Genomic DNA, 20,461 nt, shown 5'->3' on the forward strand with positions numbered 1-20,461 from the left:
TCCTACAGGGAATCCAGCCATCTTGCCATATTTGCACTACACTTCATAAATGTTTGGTTCCAAATATGACTCGTCCCAGATGGTTCTCAGGTGCCGAATGCTTTTTGTTTGTACAGACAGTTATCAAACCAAAGAGTTAGAGTAAGACATTACAATTACAAACCTTTGAGGAAGAAGATTAGGGTAAATAGAAAACAATAATAATTGAATAACTTATTGAACTAAAAAAACACATCTTACACTGAACATTACCAAAAATCTGCCAAAGACTTCTCAGCCAAGAAAGAATTCCAAGTCAAAATATTTCAACTTAAGCTTTTTCAGCTGTACCAACCAGACTGATGTGATGTTAATAGTCCATTTCCCATTACACCTGCTGACACATAAGTAAGTATGTTCCTTGACATTTTTGTTGTGGCAGGCCTTTTTAATCATAAATGGATAACTTAATAATCAGTAATATGATTTTGTATATCTTTAATCTGAATAGTTTTGCTTCCTCTGAGTTCATCTGTTCCTGAAGTAATACTGTGTCTGCAAGCATAGATTCATGAATGAATATATGACTCCAGATGCTGGAATCAACAGAAAATGACTGGCAGGAACAATATTTCCTACCAAAATCCCCAAAGTGAATATTAATGCTCCTGCAGTGCATCAAAAATGATTTGGGCATCCCAAACTATTAATCAAGAAAGCAGAATTCTGACCATAAACTAAAAACATAAAGACACCTTTAATGTAAACAGAATATAATAAAACTTTCACTCTGTAATGTTTTTGTTTCATATATTTTCTCTCATTCATTTCCTCGCTCTGAACAGAAGATGTCATGAGGAAAGGGACAGAGAAGATCCTCCACCTACTGCGCCACACAGACTGTTGACCACATATGTTACTGTATCATCTGTTACAAAAACATTAATGATGTTGGACTGTCAGTGTAAACTCTCAGTGAATCATGGTGAGCTCTCAGTGGTGGCCTGACCACTTGGCCAAAGGTTTTGATGCCCTACAGCAGTGTCCAACACCAGCTAGCAGTCTAACAAGTCAACTGTTAGTAGAAGGCTTTTACTGTGTCTTTGTATAGAAAAGACTGTGTGAAACCTCCATTTAAAGTGGTACCGACCCACTGGAGAATGAAGGATATTTAGGGGGTAAACAAAAGATGAGACGTGATAATAACATAAGGTGTAAATTCTCAAAAGCCACTGGTCCTACCGCAGACCCCCTCTGGACAAAGGAAACAGACAAGGAAATAAATACAGCACAGGCTACAGTGTCTACTGCATGTCACTTTGTCCATCCTTCCTTCTCTGCCTCCCCCATCTCTCTCTGTTTCAGGCCAGCAGCCTGATTTCCTCTCATTCCTCCATATCTGTCCCCCTGTCTGTCTTCTCCATATGTCGCTCTCTACAGTGCAAATATTTCACAGATACCATAAATGTGCGTATGCAGACTTCCCACCTCATTCCTGGGAGATATCATACTTTGCCATACTGTGCCAAGCGGTCACAAAGAAAATAAGCCTGCAGTGTTACGTTTTCCAAGATGTGTATTTGCATTTCAGGCTGTTCGCAAATGTTCCCAATTTAATCATCACTAACTTCCAGTATGTGTCTGTGTCTGTGAGAAGTATGGAAGCATAAAGAATGGCAAAACAATGAAAAGAGCAATTTGAGGTGAGACTGATGCCAGTGAGTGGCCATGCAGGCCTTACTGAGAGAAAGAGCCTTGGATGCCGAAGAGTTAAATAAGTAGAAGAAGGCTTAAGAGAAACAGAAGAAAAGCATTCTTTGGAGAGATTACAATCAAACGAACCGAACATATTTCCGAATACAAAACATTTGTGAGGGAAAGACTGAATTGACCAATCATGTGATCCTTCCTTAGTTTATTGTGGGTGCAGCAGCTAAAAACATCTTTGGTACAGCACCATGTCCTGTTCTGTCTCACACCTCAGCAGCACAACATGATTAGAATTTGCTTTAAAAAGACCAAAGCAGAAGCAGTAAAGGAGCAGAAATACACACAGAGTCAGCAAACACAACCATCCTGTGAAATTTGACATTCTTTAACTTCTTCTGGCAAACCATTCGAACAGCACTGAATTGAAATTTGCACAGAGCTATCCACTGTTTGCTGGAATTACAAGTCATTCAGAAAAAAAGAAATTAACCTCAATTTCATTCTCTTTTTTTTTTACTAACTGGGTGATGGAGTCAATAGATAAGACTGTGGATGGACAGCAAAGTCCAGACCGAGACATCTTTGAGTGTTTGGAGGGGATATATTTCATTGATGAAGGAAGAATGTTAGGAGGAACCAAATGTTATTCAAAACAGCTGGCTAGATGTGGTTGTTCTAGGTCACATATTTTAGATTTTTGACTTTGCCGAGAGCAAGGCATTGCTATGGCAACAGACAACAAATACTGCAATAAATAAAATGGTAGTAGAGGGTGTAACCAAATAGTGCATGTCAAGAATAATAAATAATAGAACATGTTTAACACTGAACCGCAGCAACACATTAGTTTATACCTACCTACTCTCTAAAAGAATTTCTATGTAATCCTATTTTTTAATACTTTAGATTTACACACACCTTTCAGAGTTTCTGTTCAAATTCAAAAGAGTGCTCTGGATTTCTAACTTACAGTACAGTAATATTTTCTTAAGAGCCATGCACATCCTTGCTAAAGCCACACAGGTGTCTTTGTGTATTTTGGCTAATTGAACCTTTTCTTAAGACTGTGTGGGAATTTCCAACTTCAACCTGATCAGCTGGTAGGAAGGGACATCAACAATGTTTGTACCTATAATACCTAAAAATGCACCTTAAAAAATCTAACAAAATAACCTTAAATATCTATATACAGTAAGTGCTTAGCCATGTAGTAGAAAGACATGTAATGGTTAAGGCTGTTGCATGTATTTTTATGATCATTCTGATAATATAACTTCTTGAACTATATAAATTATAATAATAATAACAATAGTGATCATCTCAGTATCACCCCCCCCCCCACACACACACACACACACACCACCATCTGCTCAGGGATCACATCTCTGACCAGATGTGTCGACCACAGTGTCAGTCCCCCCCAACTGATCCAAGCTACTCATGAACCAAAGTTTCCACTGTGTAGCTATTTTAGGAAGCAGTAGCAATCCTACAGGGAATAAGAGGGTTTTCCACTGTGACCTCTTAATTAGGGTTCGTCGAGAGAGGTCAAAGGGTCACCGCCCACTGTCAGTAGGACCAAAGTAAGGGAACCTCCATGCCATGATATTTAAGTATTTTTTGCAGGATGTTAAATGAACCTCTCTGTATGTTTGTGGTATCCTCTTTGACAGGATCTCACAATAAAATGTGACTCCTATCTTCCTCCAGCACTCTGGGTCTCTCCGACATTCCTTCCTGTTTGTTGTCATGGTGCCAGCAGGACAGCTCCACTATATAAGGTCCTCCTCTCCCGAGTCTTGAGCCAGAACGACAAAGAGATCACAACCTTCTGCTACACCACAGCCAGAGAGGAGGGACGATTCAACCCCAAACCAAAGGACTCAAATCAGCTCCAATAACGACAACTAAACACTTTTTAGACTGCAGATATTTTTGATTCTGCTCTACTTAACAGGAAGATGACCAATCTGTCACAGAGAGCTCTTTTTGTCTTCTTTACAGCACAGGTAGGCACTGTTTTCATTTAGATAGTGTTTTATATTTTGACGCCAGATACTCTGAAGAGGTTTAAGTTAAAGACAATATTTTATTTTATAAAAACAAATCTTTTCACTTAGGAAGTTCTTGGATTATTTTTCAGACAATAATTTCATAATTAGAAGATACTGCTACTTCTGTAATTTTCACAGATCAATTTAAGTGCAATTACAAAGCATTACATGGCATCTTAATTTGTTTAAATTGATGAAAGTTTTTACCAACAGTACAAATGAGTTTCACCAAGTGAGCAAGTAACTGTTGTGAAAGTTTACTGAAGTCATTGTTTGATACGCTGCAAATGCCTCCTTTTTCACAAGATATGTAAATTTAAACTACCCTACAAAATTTGCTTTTGTACCTTGTAAAAATTAGTATGATGATTTGTTTTTTACTTTTGCCAAAAATGTCTAAAAGTGTATATAAATAAATTCCATTTGTCAAGAACTTGTCACTTTGGTTGGATTAGAGAGAAAAAGACTTTCATCAACAGGTAAAACACCAATTCTTTTTTCTCTCCCAGGTGTTTACTCAAGTCTGGTCACAGGTGTGTCCTCGGAGATGCCAGTGCCCTAAGGAGCCCCCCATGTGTCTCCCTGGGGTGCCTTTGATCCTGGATGACTGCGCCTGCTGCCTGGTGTGTGCCCGTCAGAAAGGGCAGGTCTGCTCTGAAGCGAATCCCTGTGACACACGCAAAGGGCTGCAATGTGAATACACCGCTGACGTCCACAAGAGGACTGGTATCTGTGCCGGTGAGTGGGCAATGACATTGTATGCAGGATGTCCAGTATGACATCAGTTATACTTCTTTTGAATGAGAGATGTTTTAATTAAAAAAGAAGAAGAAATAAAACCACTCTTAAAGCCTTTTTTCCTGTTTTGTCTCTTTCCTCCAGCTCATGAAGGAGATGTGTGTGTTTTGGACGGTTCTGTCTATCAGAACGGCCAGACCTTCTTTCCCAGCTGTAAGTACCAGTGTATGTGCCGTGATGGGCAGATCGCCTGTGTGCCGCGCTGCACCGTGGATGTGATGCTGCCCGGGCCGGACTGCCCCATGCCACGCAGGGTCCTGGTGCCTGGAGAGTGCTGCGAGAAGTGGGTGTGTGAGCCCCAGGGCGAGGCCAGTGCACTGGGCGGCTTTGCCATGGCGGGTGAGTAGTCTGGAAGTAGAGTGAGATGGGATGAAATATATGCTACAGATAGACGCATACAATCACCCATCACCCTTTGACGTTAGTATCACTGCAGTGTGAGACACAAAGTTTAAAGGTTATGTACATTTATCTGACCTGATCAGGCTAAGGGAGCAGTAACCAAGGAAGGAAGGAAAGAGGAAAATAGAGTGAGGGCTAAGAAAGAAAGAGGAAACACAGAGGAAAGAGACAGTGTTGTCACTTCAATCTGGAATGTGAAACAGAAATGTGATGCAGGTTTTCTATAGTTTATATGATTTTTTTCATTGGTCGCTTTCAAGTTTTCAGCTAAACACCTTTGTCTACTTTTTGAACTTTTTTGTACCAGATGATGTGTCGATTTCTTTCTCTAATCCACTGTCCACCTGTGTGTTCCCTCAGCCTATCGTCAGGAGGAAACAGTGAGATTTGACAACTGGGACCCTAGCCTGAACTGCATTGAGCAGACCACAGAGTGGGGCGCCTGCTCTCAAACCTGCGGCATGGGGGTGTCCACCAGGGTCACTAATAAGAATCGCCGGTGTGAGATGATGAAGCAGAGCCGACTGTGTATGATCAGACCCTGTGACGACCAGCAGGACCAGACGCAGCTCACACAGCTTGCACCGAAGGTACTTTTTGGATGCCATATTCCAAGCGTGTAGGTTTGGTTTCAACATTAGTGGGGGACACATTATAACCGTGGGGTCTTGGGGTCCTCCCCCATAAAATATTGAGCGTCAAACACCTAATTTGCTGCATTTTGCGTATTCAAACCATCACACATGTTTCGGGATGTTTTTTAGGAATCATGTACATCTTAACAACAAATCTGTTAGAGAATTAGGCCTTGTTAAAGCCAGAAGCTCCAAACTTTAAATCAACATAATTCTATCTTTATTTGTCACGCTGCTGTTGTGTTCTTTAACCCTCCACTGTAGCACAAGTAGACACAGTTCTTGTTTTCCGTACATGTTTTAAAACCCCTGAATGGTTAATTTGACCTCTTTTGGGGAGTAGCTGTCTTTCATATTTTTTGAGGGGGACAAATCTTACCTCTTCTAAATATCCCCTGCATCCCCCCTGAAATCAAATGTCATGTTCTTTTCATGTTATCTATGAGATCTACATTTGCTTTAGCTTAATTAGATGCCAGCAGCATGAGAATACTGCATACTGCATATTTTGCTTAGAACCAGCTGGAATTTCCCTCATAAAAATCCCAGTGAATGACATTCTTTTCTCAAGAGAGCTAGTTGACATTCATTCATTTGAACGTCTCTTTTCTCCCTGCAGCGAGGCAGTAAGTGTCAGAGGATGGTGAGGAGCGACACAACCGTCCACCTCTCCTATAAGAACTGCACCAGCGTCCAGGCCTACAAGCCTCGCTACTGTGGCTCCTGCACAGACGGCCGCTGCTGTACCCCCCACAGAACCAAGACTGCTGTGGTGGAGTTCCAGTGTGCCAACGGTAAAACCACCAGGAAACCAGTCATGGCCATCCTGACTTGTGCCTGCCACAGCCATTGCCCCCGAGACAATGCTGTGTGGCAGCCATCAGAGCTGGGATACAGTGGTTATAGGTCATAAAGTCACTCTTGAGGTCCAAGAGCATTCTCTTTACTTAAAAAACATAAAAACATGAGTTGCATTGACTCAAAATTTTAGATTAAAACAAGACTGTCTGCGACATATCCACAGTGAAAATAATGTCTGCTTATTATGGTTCAGAATCATACTTGTATTCGTAAAATGAGAATCCTCTTTTCTTGTTGAGATCGTAGAGAACTAAATAGCTCTCTATCTCTCTCTCCTGGAGAGCGATTTAGTTTTGTAACATCCTGTGGACAAATAAGTGTCATCTTCACTATGTTAAGTAGAATCAAAGCACTTAAACCTTGTGATATATTGATTCTCTCCATCCAACCATTCACAACAGACGGTTGGACAGTTGTCTGTAGGTGCTCTTACATTGTGAAGGTCAACATAAAACAGCCTCTTTTCAAGAGGTCAAATAGTATGAAGGTGTACAGTTACAGGGTAGTGCAGATATACAGGATAGTCATGGTTGCTTGAAGCCTTCCAACCGGACTGTTTGATTGACAGTCAGGTCGGCCAATCAGGAAACAAGACAAAGAGCAAGAAACCACAGTTGGGTTTTTTAAAAGCTTCAGCAATGTAAAGGAGCAAGTAGGTCCTCTTTCAGAATGAATTAAAACACCTACTGTACTCTGACACTTTGACACCTTAATCTAGAAAAAAAACTATAATAAGAATACTGCAATCCCATTACTTTCACATTGATAAAAAAAAAAGAAGAAAGAGAAGCATGAGGGAAAGAAAGGATTATAGGGTGAGCTGTTACCTTTTAGTGGCACTGCCATGGACATGTTTCAACTATGGGACACATTTTTTAAATAACTGGACTGTGTGCTTTGACCTGGTCCAAACCAAGGGCTCAACCTATGAAAGAGAGGTCACTGTAGTGACTTAGTGTCATTTCTAACATCCGCCTGAAATCTAACTCCCGTTGTAAAATGTGTAATGTCTATGTTCTCGTCAATAAATGCAAATGTATGTTGTTGTTTTTTTAGGTATAGAAGGGATTTTATTTGTTGAAGGTAGTGCACATAACAGCTATTTTTATAATGACAAAAGTTTTGTAAATACTTGCTGTATAGCTTGTTTGACTGAGTGTGTATCAAATACACAGCTTTAATTGGTAACGATGTAAACATGAATTGTATATGTTGATATGTGGTATTGTTTTGCTTACTACTTGAATTATACTTCACACTGCTTGTTGTAGCTGTCTAAATAATAATGCAAAACTCAACATAAATGTGTATTTTTTTGTATCAAAGTTTGAATCTCTTTATTATATTCAACACAAAACTCTTTTCTCGAATGCAATTAATTGTGCTGATAAAGGAGATTATGTTATGTGTTTAAATGAGAGGTAGCTTTGGGCTGACTTGGTTGGATTAAGTCAATCAAGAAGGAATTGCCCCTAAGGTTTTAAACTGAGGATAATAGAGGGAAGCAGGGAAATATACATTATGAATGGATAGGCATAAATGAGGAAGTAGTCGTCAGGACTAAATGTTAAATAAGCGTTGCCTAAAACATTTCTCCTACAACTGGCTTCTCGTGTTGTTTGATGTGTGGCAGGTCAGTGCCCTACATCACACAGTAATGTTAAAAATTGTATCTTGGATGTGTTATGTAGGTCAAGTGTTACCTAATGCAAACAATATGGCTGCTCTACATGTATCACTACTGGAGACTTAACACCTATTTTAAAAGTAAAATAATATAAAAGATTACCAAATAGATTTAACCACATGAGAGTTAAATACTGATTTCTCTTCTCACATAGCCTACATAGCTATGGTACCATATTCTCTTTTCCTAGAAATGAATGCACATCTTTTTGCATTTGGTGTAAACCTCTTCCTGTGGGTTCCCCTTTAACAGTCCAGGATGTTCATGTTATCATATGGGACCCAGAAGTTACCAAACTCCCCGAGCGCCACTGACCCCTTTGAACTCTCTCTCTCTGAACCCCAAATGGAAGGTCACAGTGGAAAACCCTGTTATCTCCTGTGGGATTGCTACTGCTTCCTAAAATAGCTACACGTGGAAACTTTGGTTCATCAGTAGCTTGGATCAGTGGGGGACTGACACTGTGTTCTACACATCTGGTTGTAGCTATGGTGTTGTGTTCTCCTTTTACACAGTGAGAGCAAGCTAAACACTAAAAACATGAAAAGACGGACCAAAAAGAGTTATTTGTTGTTAGTCTGTTTTCATTAACCATTCTAGTGACATGGCTCTGGGGGTCTGTCTGTCTGTCTGTCTGTCTGTCTGTCTGTTTGTTTGTTTGTTTGTTTGTTTGTTTGTTTGTTTGTTTGTTTGTTTGTTTGTACGGTTATATCTAAACAACTATTAGATGTTATTGCCATATAATTTTGGATACAGTAGATATTGATGATCCTCATTTGATGAATCCTAATGGCTTTGGTGATCCTCTGATTTTCCCTCTAGTGCCACCATGAGGTCCACATTTGTGGTTTTGAGGGAAATGTTATAATAATATAATATACTAATACAAAATGAAACAATACATGCACTGACATTTGTCATTCAAAATTTTTTTGTTGGTTAAACTTCATGAAGGTGTATCAATGAGTGTTGGACCTTCCCCTTTTAAGTCTTGATTCAGTACTGCTCAAACAGTATGGTTGTCAAAGAACAACAGACTATACAGAGTGGCTTGGTTTGACGACAGTGTATTTTTTTTATCTTGTCTGTCTGTCTATCTGTCTGTCTGAAAATGTTGCTTTAAGATGCTGATATGGAACACTTCTGTGAGGCTGTAAGCTACCTGACTACACAATGCCAACATATTGATGTTTAATGTTTACCATGTTGTTAATTTGCAGGTATTTAGTCAGAAACAATAAACAAGATTAATCTCTGTAGGAATTGAATAAGAAGTAAGCGCTGCTGTTTGTATGAACGGTAGGTAGATTGCTCCCTCTAGTGGTGTATTTGAATAAAGTCTATGTCACCATCTTCACTGATCATGAATGTGAAATCACACTCCATTCAACACTTTGTGTGGAGTACACATACTGATACTGAGGTACTGTGCATACACTAAATATTTAGAGTGGTTGATTCATTATAGAAATTATGCTACCATCATGTTTCACAGAGATGTAAACTTTATGTAAATTATTTTTTATATTAAATACTGATAATTCAACACCAAATAACAAAACAAGCATACAAAGTCCTATTTACAACTTCATTGTGATTTACAGACTCACTGTATGTGAACCTTAATCATTTTGTTACACATGGATAAGTGAGAGAAAGAAGATGGTTGTTTTAACTCTCCCTGCCTCTGCAAGTGCATTCACCACAGTAGCAAGAACATGTTTCTATTTCTTTTCATGATTTAAAACATGTTCTGATAATGCAATACTAATACAAACAACTAATACAAAGACAAAGACAATACAAAGCAAGCAGAATTTGGTATCTGGAAGTTGTGACCATTCTTTTATCTTCTGAACTCCCATTTGTAGCCTCTTAGCCCAGCTGTTTTTCTTTGTAGGACTGTGGCTGTAGAATAGGTACATTCTCTCGTTGAATTTGCAGCCAGTAAAAAAGTAGACCAGGGTCGCAGTGTCTGCATCAACAAAGGACACCAATCCAGCGTCATAGTCTACAAACACAACGACTCTCTCAGGTTTCCTAATCAAGAAGAGGTGGACTGGGACCTCATGTAGAGCATTGCAGTTGGTGGCAGTTCCTAACCTTATGACCCAGTTTTCATTCCTGGGGTTAGGTATAAATGTCCTCATCCCATGCATCGACTCTTCTATATCCAAGCCGGTATTCCCTTCGGCCTGAACCTCACGGTAGAATCTTCCTTCAGGAAACACCCTGTTTCCTGGATAATAGCCATGTCTGTTGAATTGGTGTGGAATCCACCAAATGAGAGACGCTTGCATTTGATTCGTGCCTACATTGTTTGCCATCACTTCATATTTGCCTTTTCTCTTGGTCTGCACTGTCACTTTTGTCTTCTGAGCCCTCTTTCCACGCTTATGTTTCATTTCCTGCACTTCTGTTTTTTGCTTCCCCATGTGAACCCTCTTGTCGACATATGCTTCCTCTAAAGGGACCATATCATGAGAGCTATGTTCTGTACACAGGACACAAACACATGCCTGGTCATTCCTGCAGAAGAGCTCCAACATCCTGTTGTGTTTCTTGCATATTTGGTCCTCCAGGTTATGCACAGGATTAGTCAGTTTGTGTCTCTTTAAAGCTGGAACTCTCAGATGAGGCTCTAGGTGCATTTCACAGTAAGAGGCCAAGCAAACCAAACAGGTTTTAGAGGCTTTGAACTTGTTGCCAAGGCAGCAGTCACATGGCACCTGTCCTGGTTTGACTGGGGAATAAATGTTAGCTATCATATTGTGTTCCTTGAAATTCTCCACCACCTCCCTGAATACAGTGTTGACACAAAGTTTGAGCCCTTTGTTGAACTTCGCGTTGCACAGTGGACACTGACACTGCTCTTTGCCCTCCCAGTGCCTGGTGAGACAGGCCTTGCAGAAGTTGTGTCCACATGGAATTGAAACAGGCTCGGTGAAAACATCCAGACAGATGGAGCACTGGAACTGATCTTCAGACAGGAAACTGCAGGCCGTGGCCATATCTAGAGGAGAGGAGAGGTTTGAAAGCTAAGAACCATCCCTTTTTTACTCTTAAGTGCTACTGGTGTGAGCCATTTTGTCAACAAAAGGTGCAAAATTCATTGCACGTAGCTAAAAATACTCTACAATATCAGAATATTATCAAGTATTTAACAGGGAAGTTGAACGTCACCTTCTTGGATGCTCTGCTCTGCTGTTGTCTGTCTTTGTATGCGAATGGGCGAACTTATCTGTTTACCAGTTAAGTTTCATTTCTCTATAAATGATGCAATAGTGCTCCTCCTGCCCTGGCTCATACTCCACCCATCTGCTCTTCCTGCATGACATTAACCCCTTATGACATGAAATGGAATATGATTTTGAGCATCATTTCTGCTAATGAAGCCAATAAAGAACGCTTTATTACTACTTTTGGTGTCACTGTAAGTTTTTGGTGTCAGTGTAATAACAGATCCACTCAACCAAAGTAACACCAACTCAAACCACAACGAGCATCTGCGCCCAACTCAAACACTAAAAGGAGATCTGTCTCTGAATCAAGTCATTTTGTGTGAAATTATTAGTCTCTGCTCTTAAAGAGTTAACATGAAAGGAGTGAAAATGAAATGAATCACTCCACAAATATTCTATTCTGTAAAACTGCTGTTTATTTAGGTGGTTTCACTTTAAGATAGAGTGCAAAGAAGCAAGTATGTGTCTGCAAATTTAACTCCAAATTTTACTTGATGAATCAATAATGTAATCTGATTACTTTTGGCCATGCATTTGCCTAATATGGATTATAAAGCTGATGCTATGCATTGTATTTCATTCACTTCTTATTTGACTTCTATAACATTTAACCACCTATAGTTACTTGTGTAAAGTTTGTTTTTTGATTGCTTGTTCTTGTAATCAGCATTCATAAAAAGTAAGTGGATTATATTTGTTTTACTGTATCAGTAATAAATCACATCAGTATTTTAGTAACAATGTGATTTAACATTATATTGAAAAGTGTAAGGCCTGCAAAAGATGTTAAACTAAGTATGCAAAATAAAAAAAAGGATCTTCTCTCCTGCCCTCAGCCAGCAGTCTTCTATCTAAAAAGCACTTCCTGTGCCCTGATGTTTTCACCAAGGCCTTTCTTTCATGTGCATGCTGTCTGTAAGGCCTGTGTAACCAGCTGTTGGGACAGCAGTTACCACTCTGCCAAACCAATCCTAAAGTCCTGGTATTTGTCTTTTACTGTGAAAATCTAATCTAATACATGGTGCAAGTATTGTTAATCATTCTTTTGTGTAGGAGGAAGAAACTATTGTAGTATCTCTTGTAAATTCCATGCATCTTTGCATAATTCATTTCCTGTTGTCAGTCTGCCAATAACACACCCTTTGCTTTCCCTATTGTTCCCTCTCTGTCCTGATGTAGTCCCCACCATGTTGCCCACCATTCCACTCCACCTGACCTCCACACCTACTGTATGTGCACACCTTCTCCCAGTCCCCTCATCAGCTCCCCAGTTGCTCTGAGAAAACATCTGTCTAGTCTTTGCCTTTTGAGGACACATTTTGATTTGATTTTCAAAGTTCTTCTGCATCATATTAACATGATTCTTTCACGACTCTAGTATGTAAGGCACAAAGCAGCGCTGCATACATGGTATACATACATTGCAACACATCTTTCATAATCAACCCGATTCAGTGTTATCCCCTCCAGTATTGTCTCAGTTGATATCAACTGTATGTGCTTTACAAACATTTTGTATCAATACAGATCTTGGCCTCTGGAGGTTGCTGGAGTTGTTTTAAAAAGATTTATTCTGCTGATTGACAGTTGGTGGCAGTAAGGCACAAAAAGCGTTTTCATTGTGCCAACAAAGCAGAACGTGAAAGTGCAAGTGAAGACTGCAAGCAAATCAACATGAGGGCAAACCATGCAGAAATAATCAGCTTTGCAATTTATCCTTATGAGAATGGAAATGCACTCAATACGCTTATTAGACCTCAGCGATACACACGCAATGCATTTTGGTGAGAAACATTGAATGTTTTTTTTTTGTTTATTAAAACTCTACAGGGCACCTATAAATCCTGATTGAACAAATAATATAGTGGTGCAGAACATGTCATAGGAATATTTCTCCAGCTTTATCTCTAAAAACTTGCATCTCCTAAATTGGTTGCAGTGCTCTTCAACATGGCACTCTCCTAATTACTAGCCAGTTCATAGACCGACAATATAAATCCCATGTGTGATTGTGTGCTTGTGTGTAAGCATAACTCTCTCTGCAGCTGCTCTGTTACATTGAAAAAAACAAGTTAACATGCTGCTCAGGCTGACCGAGGATTAAAAAAAAGATTAATTAACAACCTTTAAATCCCATCACCTTTAATAAGATTGAGTTATCTGTTTGTTTGTTTGTTTGTTTGTTTGTTTTGAAGGTCTTTGCCACAACAAAGAATGTACATTTCCTCTGATAGCTCATTTCCATATAAAAGTAAAAATCAAGTGTTGCTCATACACCTCATTAAGCCAAATTATTCTTAGTATTTCTGTTTTAGTCTCTTTCTCAAAATAAACCCCTCTTTGGTGCAGTTCAGTAGTGATGATATATGTAGCTCAGAAGGCAAGCAAGTAAGGAAGCTTGGCTCCTTTATTATACAGCCTCACATTCCAGTGACTACACAATTTGAATAATTATAATATATATATATATATATATATATATATATATATATATATATATATATATATATATATATATAATATAATAGACACAGAAATATGTAATATTAAATCATTAGATCATGCCCTTATTTCTCATATGTGCACATACATCTTCATACACATCTTGGTTTCTCATGCCTCCTTCATAATATATTTTGGACTCCCAAAAATAGAAATTCAGTTTCTTTTTTTTAATAATCACCATACATGTGTGTGTATATATATATATATATATATATATGTATTTCATTTTAACATATTCATTTAATTCAAACTTGTGAAGTTTGAATGTTCGATTTAATACTTTAACCTGAGCATCTTCATAAAAAAAGACTTTATTATTGTGCATTTAAATAAATAACTAAATGTTTGGGGGAATTAAGCTAAGATGGTCTGTTTGTGTTAATAGCCTATAACTTTCAATTTTCAAGATACAAGATAGCTTACTGCTGCATTTCTAGAATATGATAGAATAATCTGTATTGCACCAAGGCAGGACATCTGTCTGTGTATCAAAAATAACACCCACAGCAAAATGGGTCAAATAACACAGTAATAAAAAAGAAACAAATCATCATCAATACATAAATATGAGTGCAAAGGTTGATAGCCTAGAACTAAATTAAAATCTCCCAGCATGAAGATATTTTAATGCAGTCTGTTTATTATTTTGATTGTAATTGGTAAAAATGACCCTTGTGTATCTTTTTGTTTAATGGGCTGGAGGGTTCCAAGTGGTTTCACTGACACGTTTAACCTTACAGACATAAATTTAAAATGCCACCAGTAGGTGTCAGTGGCTGCATTACTAATAGCTAGTGACGGCTGTTTTATAGAAAATGCATATTTATAGAATCAAGTGTTGTTACATCCAAAAAGCTGTAACTGCACTTAAAGTTCTCAATGAAGTCCCAGCAGCTCCTTGGTTGTTTCCCCCTGATGTAATCATGTCTGAAGCTGCATCATGGCTTTTGTCTCCATCTCCTCTTCTGCATCCCTGCCAGTCACTGACAGGGCTCGGACCCTGCTCTTCGTCAAACATGAGCAACATGAGAACAAGAGCATTGATTGTAGAGATAACCTGACACGAGTTGCACCCTGAGTTCACTCATCTGAACTCTCACGAACCTGCAGGATTGACAGGGCATGTGAAGAATAATAATGATAGAGTCGGAAAGCAAAAGCTCAGAGGAGGGCTCCCCATGTCAGAGCTTCGTAACAAAACCCTCGCTATCTCTTTGAGACATCAAAACAGGCATAGGCGCATTCCTGTACGCGCGTAACCGGTCTCACGTCTGCAACGTGAACGTGTTCAGCAGACTGCATGGGTCTCACTGGGAATTGGAAGACTATAAACTCGGTTCTAGTCACATTGAAGATGCGCCTGTTTAAAAGCATGTTAAAAACAGCTACCGTAATGAAAATGTCCAGTTTTTTGTCACTTCTTCAGCACCACGCGGCCTAATGACTCACAAAACCCAATTCTGGTTTTATTCACGAAATAGACGTTAATTGCTTTTAAATGTCTATATATTTTAACATCACAATAGGGTTTTTGCATCATTGTAATATTATTAACCTACGAGTACAATTAATACATTTATAGATTATAAATGTATTATTGTAGATTGTGAATTTGTTGATTGTGATTTAACTATGCATCACTTGTCACGTCTCAACGTTCAGGGGAAATGATGAACACATTAAGTGTATGTAGGGTCTGGAGATGGGATCGGCTGACGGCGGGTTGAGCAAACTCCACCCAGCTGACAGGATCCCTGGCAGGCGGAGCGGGGAGCTGCTTGCTCCGAAAGGGCTCGGGCTGGTTGGTCGGGACGCTTGACAAGTCCCGCAGAAAACTTGAGAGGGGCAAAGTCCAGCCTGAGTGTGAGGGAGACAGAGTGGAAGTTGATGTGTGAGAGCGTGCTGGGGACATAACCACATGTAATTTTAAAGAAATGCTCCAAAGATGGCGGTGGTAATAGCGAGTGGAGTTTCAGGTGCCTCCGGAGTGCAAAAAAGTGGATTTGTGGAGGTTTTGGTGCGGGAGCGTTGGCACAAAGTTTTGGTCAGCTTGAACGAGGAAGCGCTCACGTTAAGTTGCGAGGAAAGCTGCGTTAACGACAACGTGAACGACAATGTCAACTCCAACGGCGTTACCAACGGATCTTACCTTGACAACAACAACACCAACTCCAACAACGGCCCCCAAACTGTGCGCACCGCGTTCACGGACCTCCCGGAGCGAGTGCCCGAGGCGATCGCCAACAGAAAGCGGTGCGTTAAGGTGACCAAGCAGGAGATCGGGGGACTTGGGATCAGCATCAAAGGTGGGAAGGAGAATAAAATGCCTATCCTCATCAGTAAAATATTCCAGGGGCTCGCAGCGGACCAGACCCAGGCTCTGTATGTCGGGGACGCCATCCTGTCCGTGAATGGCGTGAACTTGCGGGACGCGACCCACGACGAGGCTGTGCAGGCGCTAAAACGGGCCGGGAAGGAGGTGACACTGGAAGGTAGGCATGCTGTGAGATACTGAGATACTGTGTGAGATAGGATGACAGAAACAATGTGGGACCCAAATAATGAAGGAGAGTTGCGGCCGGGGGTTAGGGAACTAAACTTTTTTTTAGCCTATATAAATTGGAAATAGACTATAGTCTACTTCATGCATGCCCCAATTTATTTCATAAACTCCCAAATAATAAGGTTATATTTTAGGAAGTCCACGTGACCGTTATGTGTGTGTAGTTATATATTTTAGTGAATGATTGTACAGGGGATTGTACCTGGGGACTTAAGTGTTAGATCTCAGTTTAGCCAAAGTCCTTCTGTTTTCAGCCTCATTTTTTATGGAGACGCAATATAACCATACTCAAAGATCCCGGAGGGAACTCTGAACCTTAACATGCATAGCATGGGGACCTCATCCTTTAGGGAGGGAGAAATGCCATGTAAGTCTGAGCGTTTCTTATCCCATAGCTTCCTTTTTCCTAGACTGGCGTTGGGCTGTTTTATGCACATCATCCATCAGGTCGGTGGTCCTCAGGACACGAAGTTCTGAAAATTACTGCAAGTTTTCTATTCTACCTGCCAGTTGATTGTATTCACTAAGCATCCCAGGTGCAAATCACTCCTTGATTAGAGGAGAATGAAAAGCTGCAGGGCTCTAACTGTTGAAGCCTCTGCTGTAGATGTGATTTACTTTCCAAGAAAGGAGGCACTGATTAATGACAAGTGCGGAGAAAGAAAGGATGATATTTGTATTGCACCTGCCTATATGATTCATATCTCATTTGATCAAATCTGTTTTTCTGTTAATTTACAATTTGTCACCAAGCAGTCTCCCAGGGTACAAAAGCTGAAGAAAAAAAAGTATTCTCTGCAAATGTATTTAATTTACTGCAGAAGAGAGGAAGACAATTTACATAATCATGTACATAGTGCAACTTTGCAGGACACCCTACAGTAGATTTATTTTGTGAAACAGGCGATCCTTTTGTACAAAAGAACAGTTTAGATTCCTAAGGAAACAATTATTATGCAACCAGAGATGCCAAGGGAGAATCATGCAAGGTCAAACTCATATGCCTCTTTCCCCCCTCACGCTCAACAAATACAGCTCTACATTTTCTCAAGCGTCTCACACACACAGACATATACAGTATGTAAAGTCACACATGCACGCATGCACATACGCACGCACGCACGCACGCACACACACACACACACACACACACACACACACACACACACACACACACACACACACACACTTTGCTTTCACCTCAGCCTGATGGCAGCCAGATTCCACTATGGAGCAAGAACATAATTTTACCCCCTTAACACACTCACATGTACACACAGACACACACACAAGTATGCAAGCTCAAATACACACGCACACTGGAAAATGTTGCACACAAGTGCCCACTTTTTATTTTTTTATTTCTTTTCTGTTCCTGTGAGGACTCTTGGACCTGAGATAGTAAGAACAAAGTGTCTCCCGCTCTTCCTACCTCACTTTCGCACATGCACATTGTCTCTCTCACTCGTATACACATGCAAGCATGAACCTTCCCAGAGGGACACAGGGGCTATTACTGCAGAGGAAAAAGCAAATCCCAGCTGAAAACTTACCAAGATAAGAAACAAGGAGAAAGGGAAGGGAGCAGGCAAGGAGGAAGGGGGGGAATAGATGGGGGAGAGGGGGGGGGGGGCTGAAATGTGAATTTAATGGGGAAAGTGCTAAGAGGGAGAGAGATAGAAAGAGACTGAACAGAAGGAAAGCTAACGAGGGAGGCTAAGAGGCTGATAGAACGACGACAGCGAGGGTTAACTTAAGGGTAACAGAGAGACAGAAGCTCACCATAACTGCAATTTAACAGATATCATTTGCATTTGGCAAAGCAGTGTAACATAGAGGAATAGTACAAAGTGACCAAGTGAATTTTCAAGCGATTTCATGGAGGTTTGGGTTGCTCAATGTGTAACCGTGCATGTTAACTTTAATTTTAGATTAAAAGATGCCTAAAATGGGTGATTAAGTCCCTTTAGTTTTCCTGAGTGTAAGCCATTTATAAGATGTGAGAGAAAAAGACTGTGTTACATGAGATCAGGAGGAATCATCGGATTCAATTGTTTGGAGAGATAGTACATGTCTCATGGGAGGTGTGTGCGTTTGTGTGTGTGCATGCGTGTGTGTGTGTGTGTGACTTTACATACTGTATATGTCTGTAGAGATGCACTGCATTTGTGTGTGTGTATGCAACAGAGCTTGTACAGGCACTTAGTAATCTGTTTATTTTACTGTAGCACTGACAAGCCATCTTGGAAACTCATTAAGAAGATGGAGAACAAATTCAGCTAAAATAGGCAGCGACCACTCACTCCTGCCTGATGCAGTCGTAAAAGGGCAGCAGATTGACCCAGTGGTCAAAAACTAAGAGGGACAACGGTTCAAGCCCCCATGTCAGAGAGGATCCGCTTTGTTAACGTGTCCCCTGAGCAAGACGCTGGCTCTTTGCTGGCCCTTCTGTGGCTCAGCATGTGGCCTGACAAGTCAAAAGTGAATTTCCCTTTGGGGATAAATCAGGGTTCTGCTGCTGTGCCACAAAGCTCCTAGCAACTGCAGCCAGTGCCATTATGGAAGTCCAGTGAAGAGTTGGTTATGCACAAATAATGCCTTCAATTCAATTAAACGATACATAATACAGTTACCAGTTTGTACTTGTACAGAATTTTCAACCCTATAGTGTACAGCTTGTACAGTGCACTGCAACTTGAGAGTCACAGTAACTTTTATGTTATTAAACAATCAACCTACTTTAAAAGAGAAAAAATAAAATAAAACACAAATATAAAACACAATCATATACAAATCAATCCGATTCCCTCAAGGAACACAAAAAGGATGAGTTCGAGAAGGAGCAGGCAGAAGCATAATGCTTAAAATATCATATTATCACAAAAAATTAATGAAATTGTCATACAACAACCCACACAATACAAAAACATACATCAATACACTTACTTAGAAACAGACAATCTTCAAGCAGCAATTGGCCTCTTTCACTCATAGTGAATAGTCATAGTAGGAAAAACAAAAGGTGTTACTAAAACATTAGTGATGCCTCTGTTCTATTCAAGTGTCCCAGTAGTCACGACAGAACCCTGAAACTGAAGCAAATGAGTGGAATTCAGCCTGTGCTTTTCCTACTGTGACATGTCAAAATGTCTTTAGTGAAAAAAAGGCCCAATAGCCATATGTGTGTGGAGAGAAAGTATGCAGTATTTGAACATCTCTCTCAAAAAGACACAAAAGACATAGTGACCTTAGTCAGCAGATCCTGCCTTCTCTCCCGATATCAGTGCCCCATAGAGAACCTGTGAGATGCCCTGGATAGCAACATTAGCAGGAGAGACCCCTTTACCTGCCTGTGGTAAACAACTTCATAAGTCCCTGGTGCAGGACTAAGAGAACTTTACAGGTGTCAGTTGTGGCTGCAAGAGGCGGTCACGCAAGGATAACCGTTTTTAATGTTCACAGCTGTCCCCGGTCTGTCCTCGTTGCACTGTTTTGTTTTCCCTTTGTATTGCTGTTTTATGCAATGATGATTGAAAATTCAGTCCAATCATGGGGGTGTTAAGTTTATTTTTCCCTCAGTGCGAATAGCTATTTGGTTAAAGTTAAAAAGAGAGGAGAACAAAACCTTTGGAGAATTGTTTAGCTCAATTTATTTGTGTTTATAATTAAAACTGGATAGTCTCACATGTAAAAAATATTTCAAAATTTAGATTATGGAGTGTTTTAGAGCCAGAAGAAGATATAGATGATGGACACAAGGAGAGGTCAGATTATTTATTTAGAACATTTTTGTATTATGCTGATTGCACCTAGGTGATCATTCATCGAGTCACGTGTGGGCTGAACAAAGCCTTCCCAAGAGGCTAAATTGATTTTCACTGACCTCAGAGTAGTCCAGGTTGTCTCAGTAGCATGTAATGCTGTAGATAGCTATTTTATGTAGGTTGTGTAACTTTCTCCCTTTGTGGGAAGTTGCCAGACAAAAGCCTGCTGGGTAGAGTAGTAAATATGTTTTTGGTATGTCA

The 20,461-nt window shown here is 40.0% G+C and overlaps 3 protein-coding genes across 3 annotated transcripts in view; 2 read left to right on the forward strand and 1 right to left on the reverse strand.

Annotated features, from left to right (window-relative positions):
• The first annotated feature begins 3,479 nt into the window (after window positions 1–3,479).
• On the forward strand, window positions 3,480–7,759 carry LOC120562165 (CCN family member 3-like). The gene is made up of 5 exons (XM_039805707.1): window positions 3,480–3,698; window positions 4,253–4,481; window positions 4,626–4,880; window positions 5,304–5,533; window positions 6,198–7,759. The coding sequence occupies exons 1-5, from the start codon at window positions 3,651–3,653 to the stop codon at window positions 6,489–6,491; spliced, it is 1,056 nt and encodes a 351-aa protein (XP_039661641.1). The 5' UTR covers window positions 3,480–3,650; the 3' UTR covers window positions 6,492–7,759.
• A 1,852-nt stretch (window positions 7,760–9,611) lies between these two features.
• Window positions 9,612–11,392, reverse strand: LOC120562164 (zinc-binding protein A33-like). Its single transcript, XM_039805706.1, has 2 exons — window positions 11,310–11,392; window positions 9,612–11,139 (listed from the first exon to the last, which is right to left on the reverse strand). Exon 2 carries the CDS (start codon window positions 11,135–11,137, stop codon window positions 9,851–9,853), a length of 1,287 nt encoding a protein of 428 aa, XP_039661640.1. The 5' UTR covers window positions 11,138–11,139; window positions 11,310–11,392; the 3' UTR covers window positions 9,612–9,850.
• A 4,157-nt stretch (window positions 11,393–15,549) lies between these two features.
• Window positions 15,550–20,461, forward strand: part of sntb1 (syntrophin, basic 1) — a 39,943-nt gene continuing 35,031 nt past the window's right edge. Inside the window, exon 1 of the mRNA XM_039805708.1 lies at window positions 15,550–16,365. Within this exon, the coding sequence (XP_039661642.1) occupies window positions 15,819–16,365 (547 nt within the window). The 5' untranslated portion in view covers window positions 15,550–15,818. The remainder of the gene's footprint in view (window positions 16,366–20,461) is intronic.

The sequence above is a fragment of the Perca fluviatilis genome, chromosome 7 (genome assembly GCF_010015445.1).
Source record: "Perca fluviatilis chromosome 7, GENO_Pfluv_1.0, whole genome shotgun sequence".
Classification (NCBI taxonomy): Eukaryota; Metazoa; Chordata; class Actinopteri; order Perciformes; family Percidae; genus Perca; species Perca fluviatilis.

Excerpts from the sequence above, each read along its gene's own strand:
- LOC120562165 (XM_039805707.1), top strand. The coding sequence starts at position 3,651 with ATGACCAATCTGTCACAGAGAGCTCTTTTTGTCTTCTTTACAGCACAG. Across the intron at positions 3,699-4,252 it reads TTGTCTTCTTTACAGCACAG|GTGTTTACTCAAGTCTGGTC; the intron begins GTAGGCACTGTT and ends TTTCTCTCCCAG. Across the intron at positions 4,881-5,303 it reads GGGCGGCTTTGCCATGGCGG|CCTATCGTCAGGAGGAAACA; the intron begins GTGAGTAGTCTG and ends GTGTTCCCTCAG.
- LOC120562164 (XM_039805706.1), bottom strand. The coding sequence starts at position 11,137 with ATGGCCACGGCCTGCAGTTTCCTGTCTGAAGATCAGTTCCAGTGCTCC.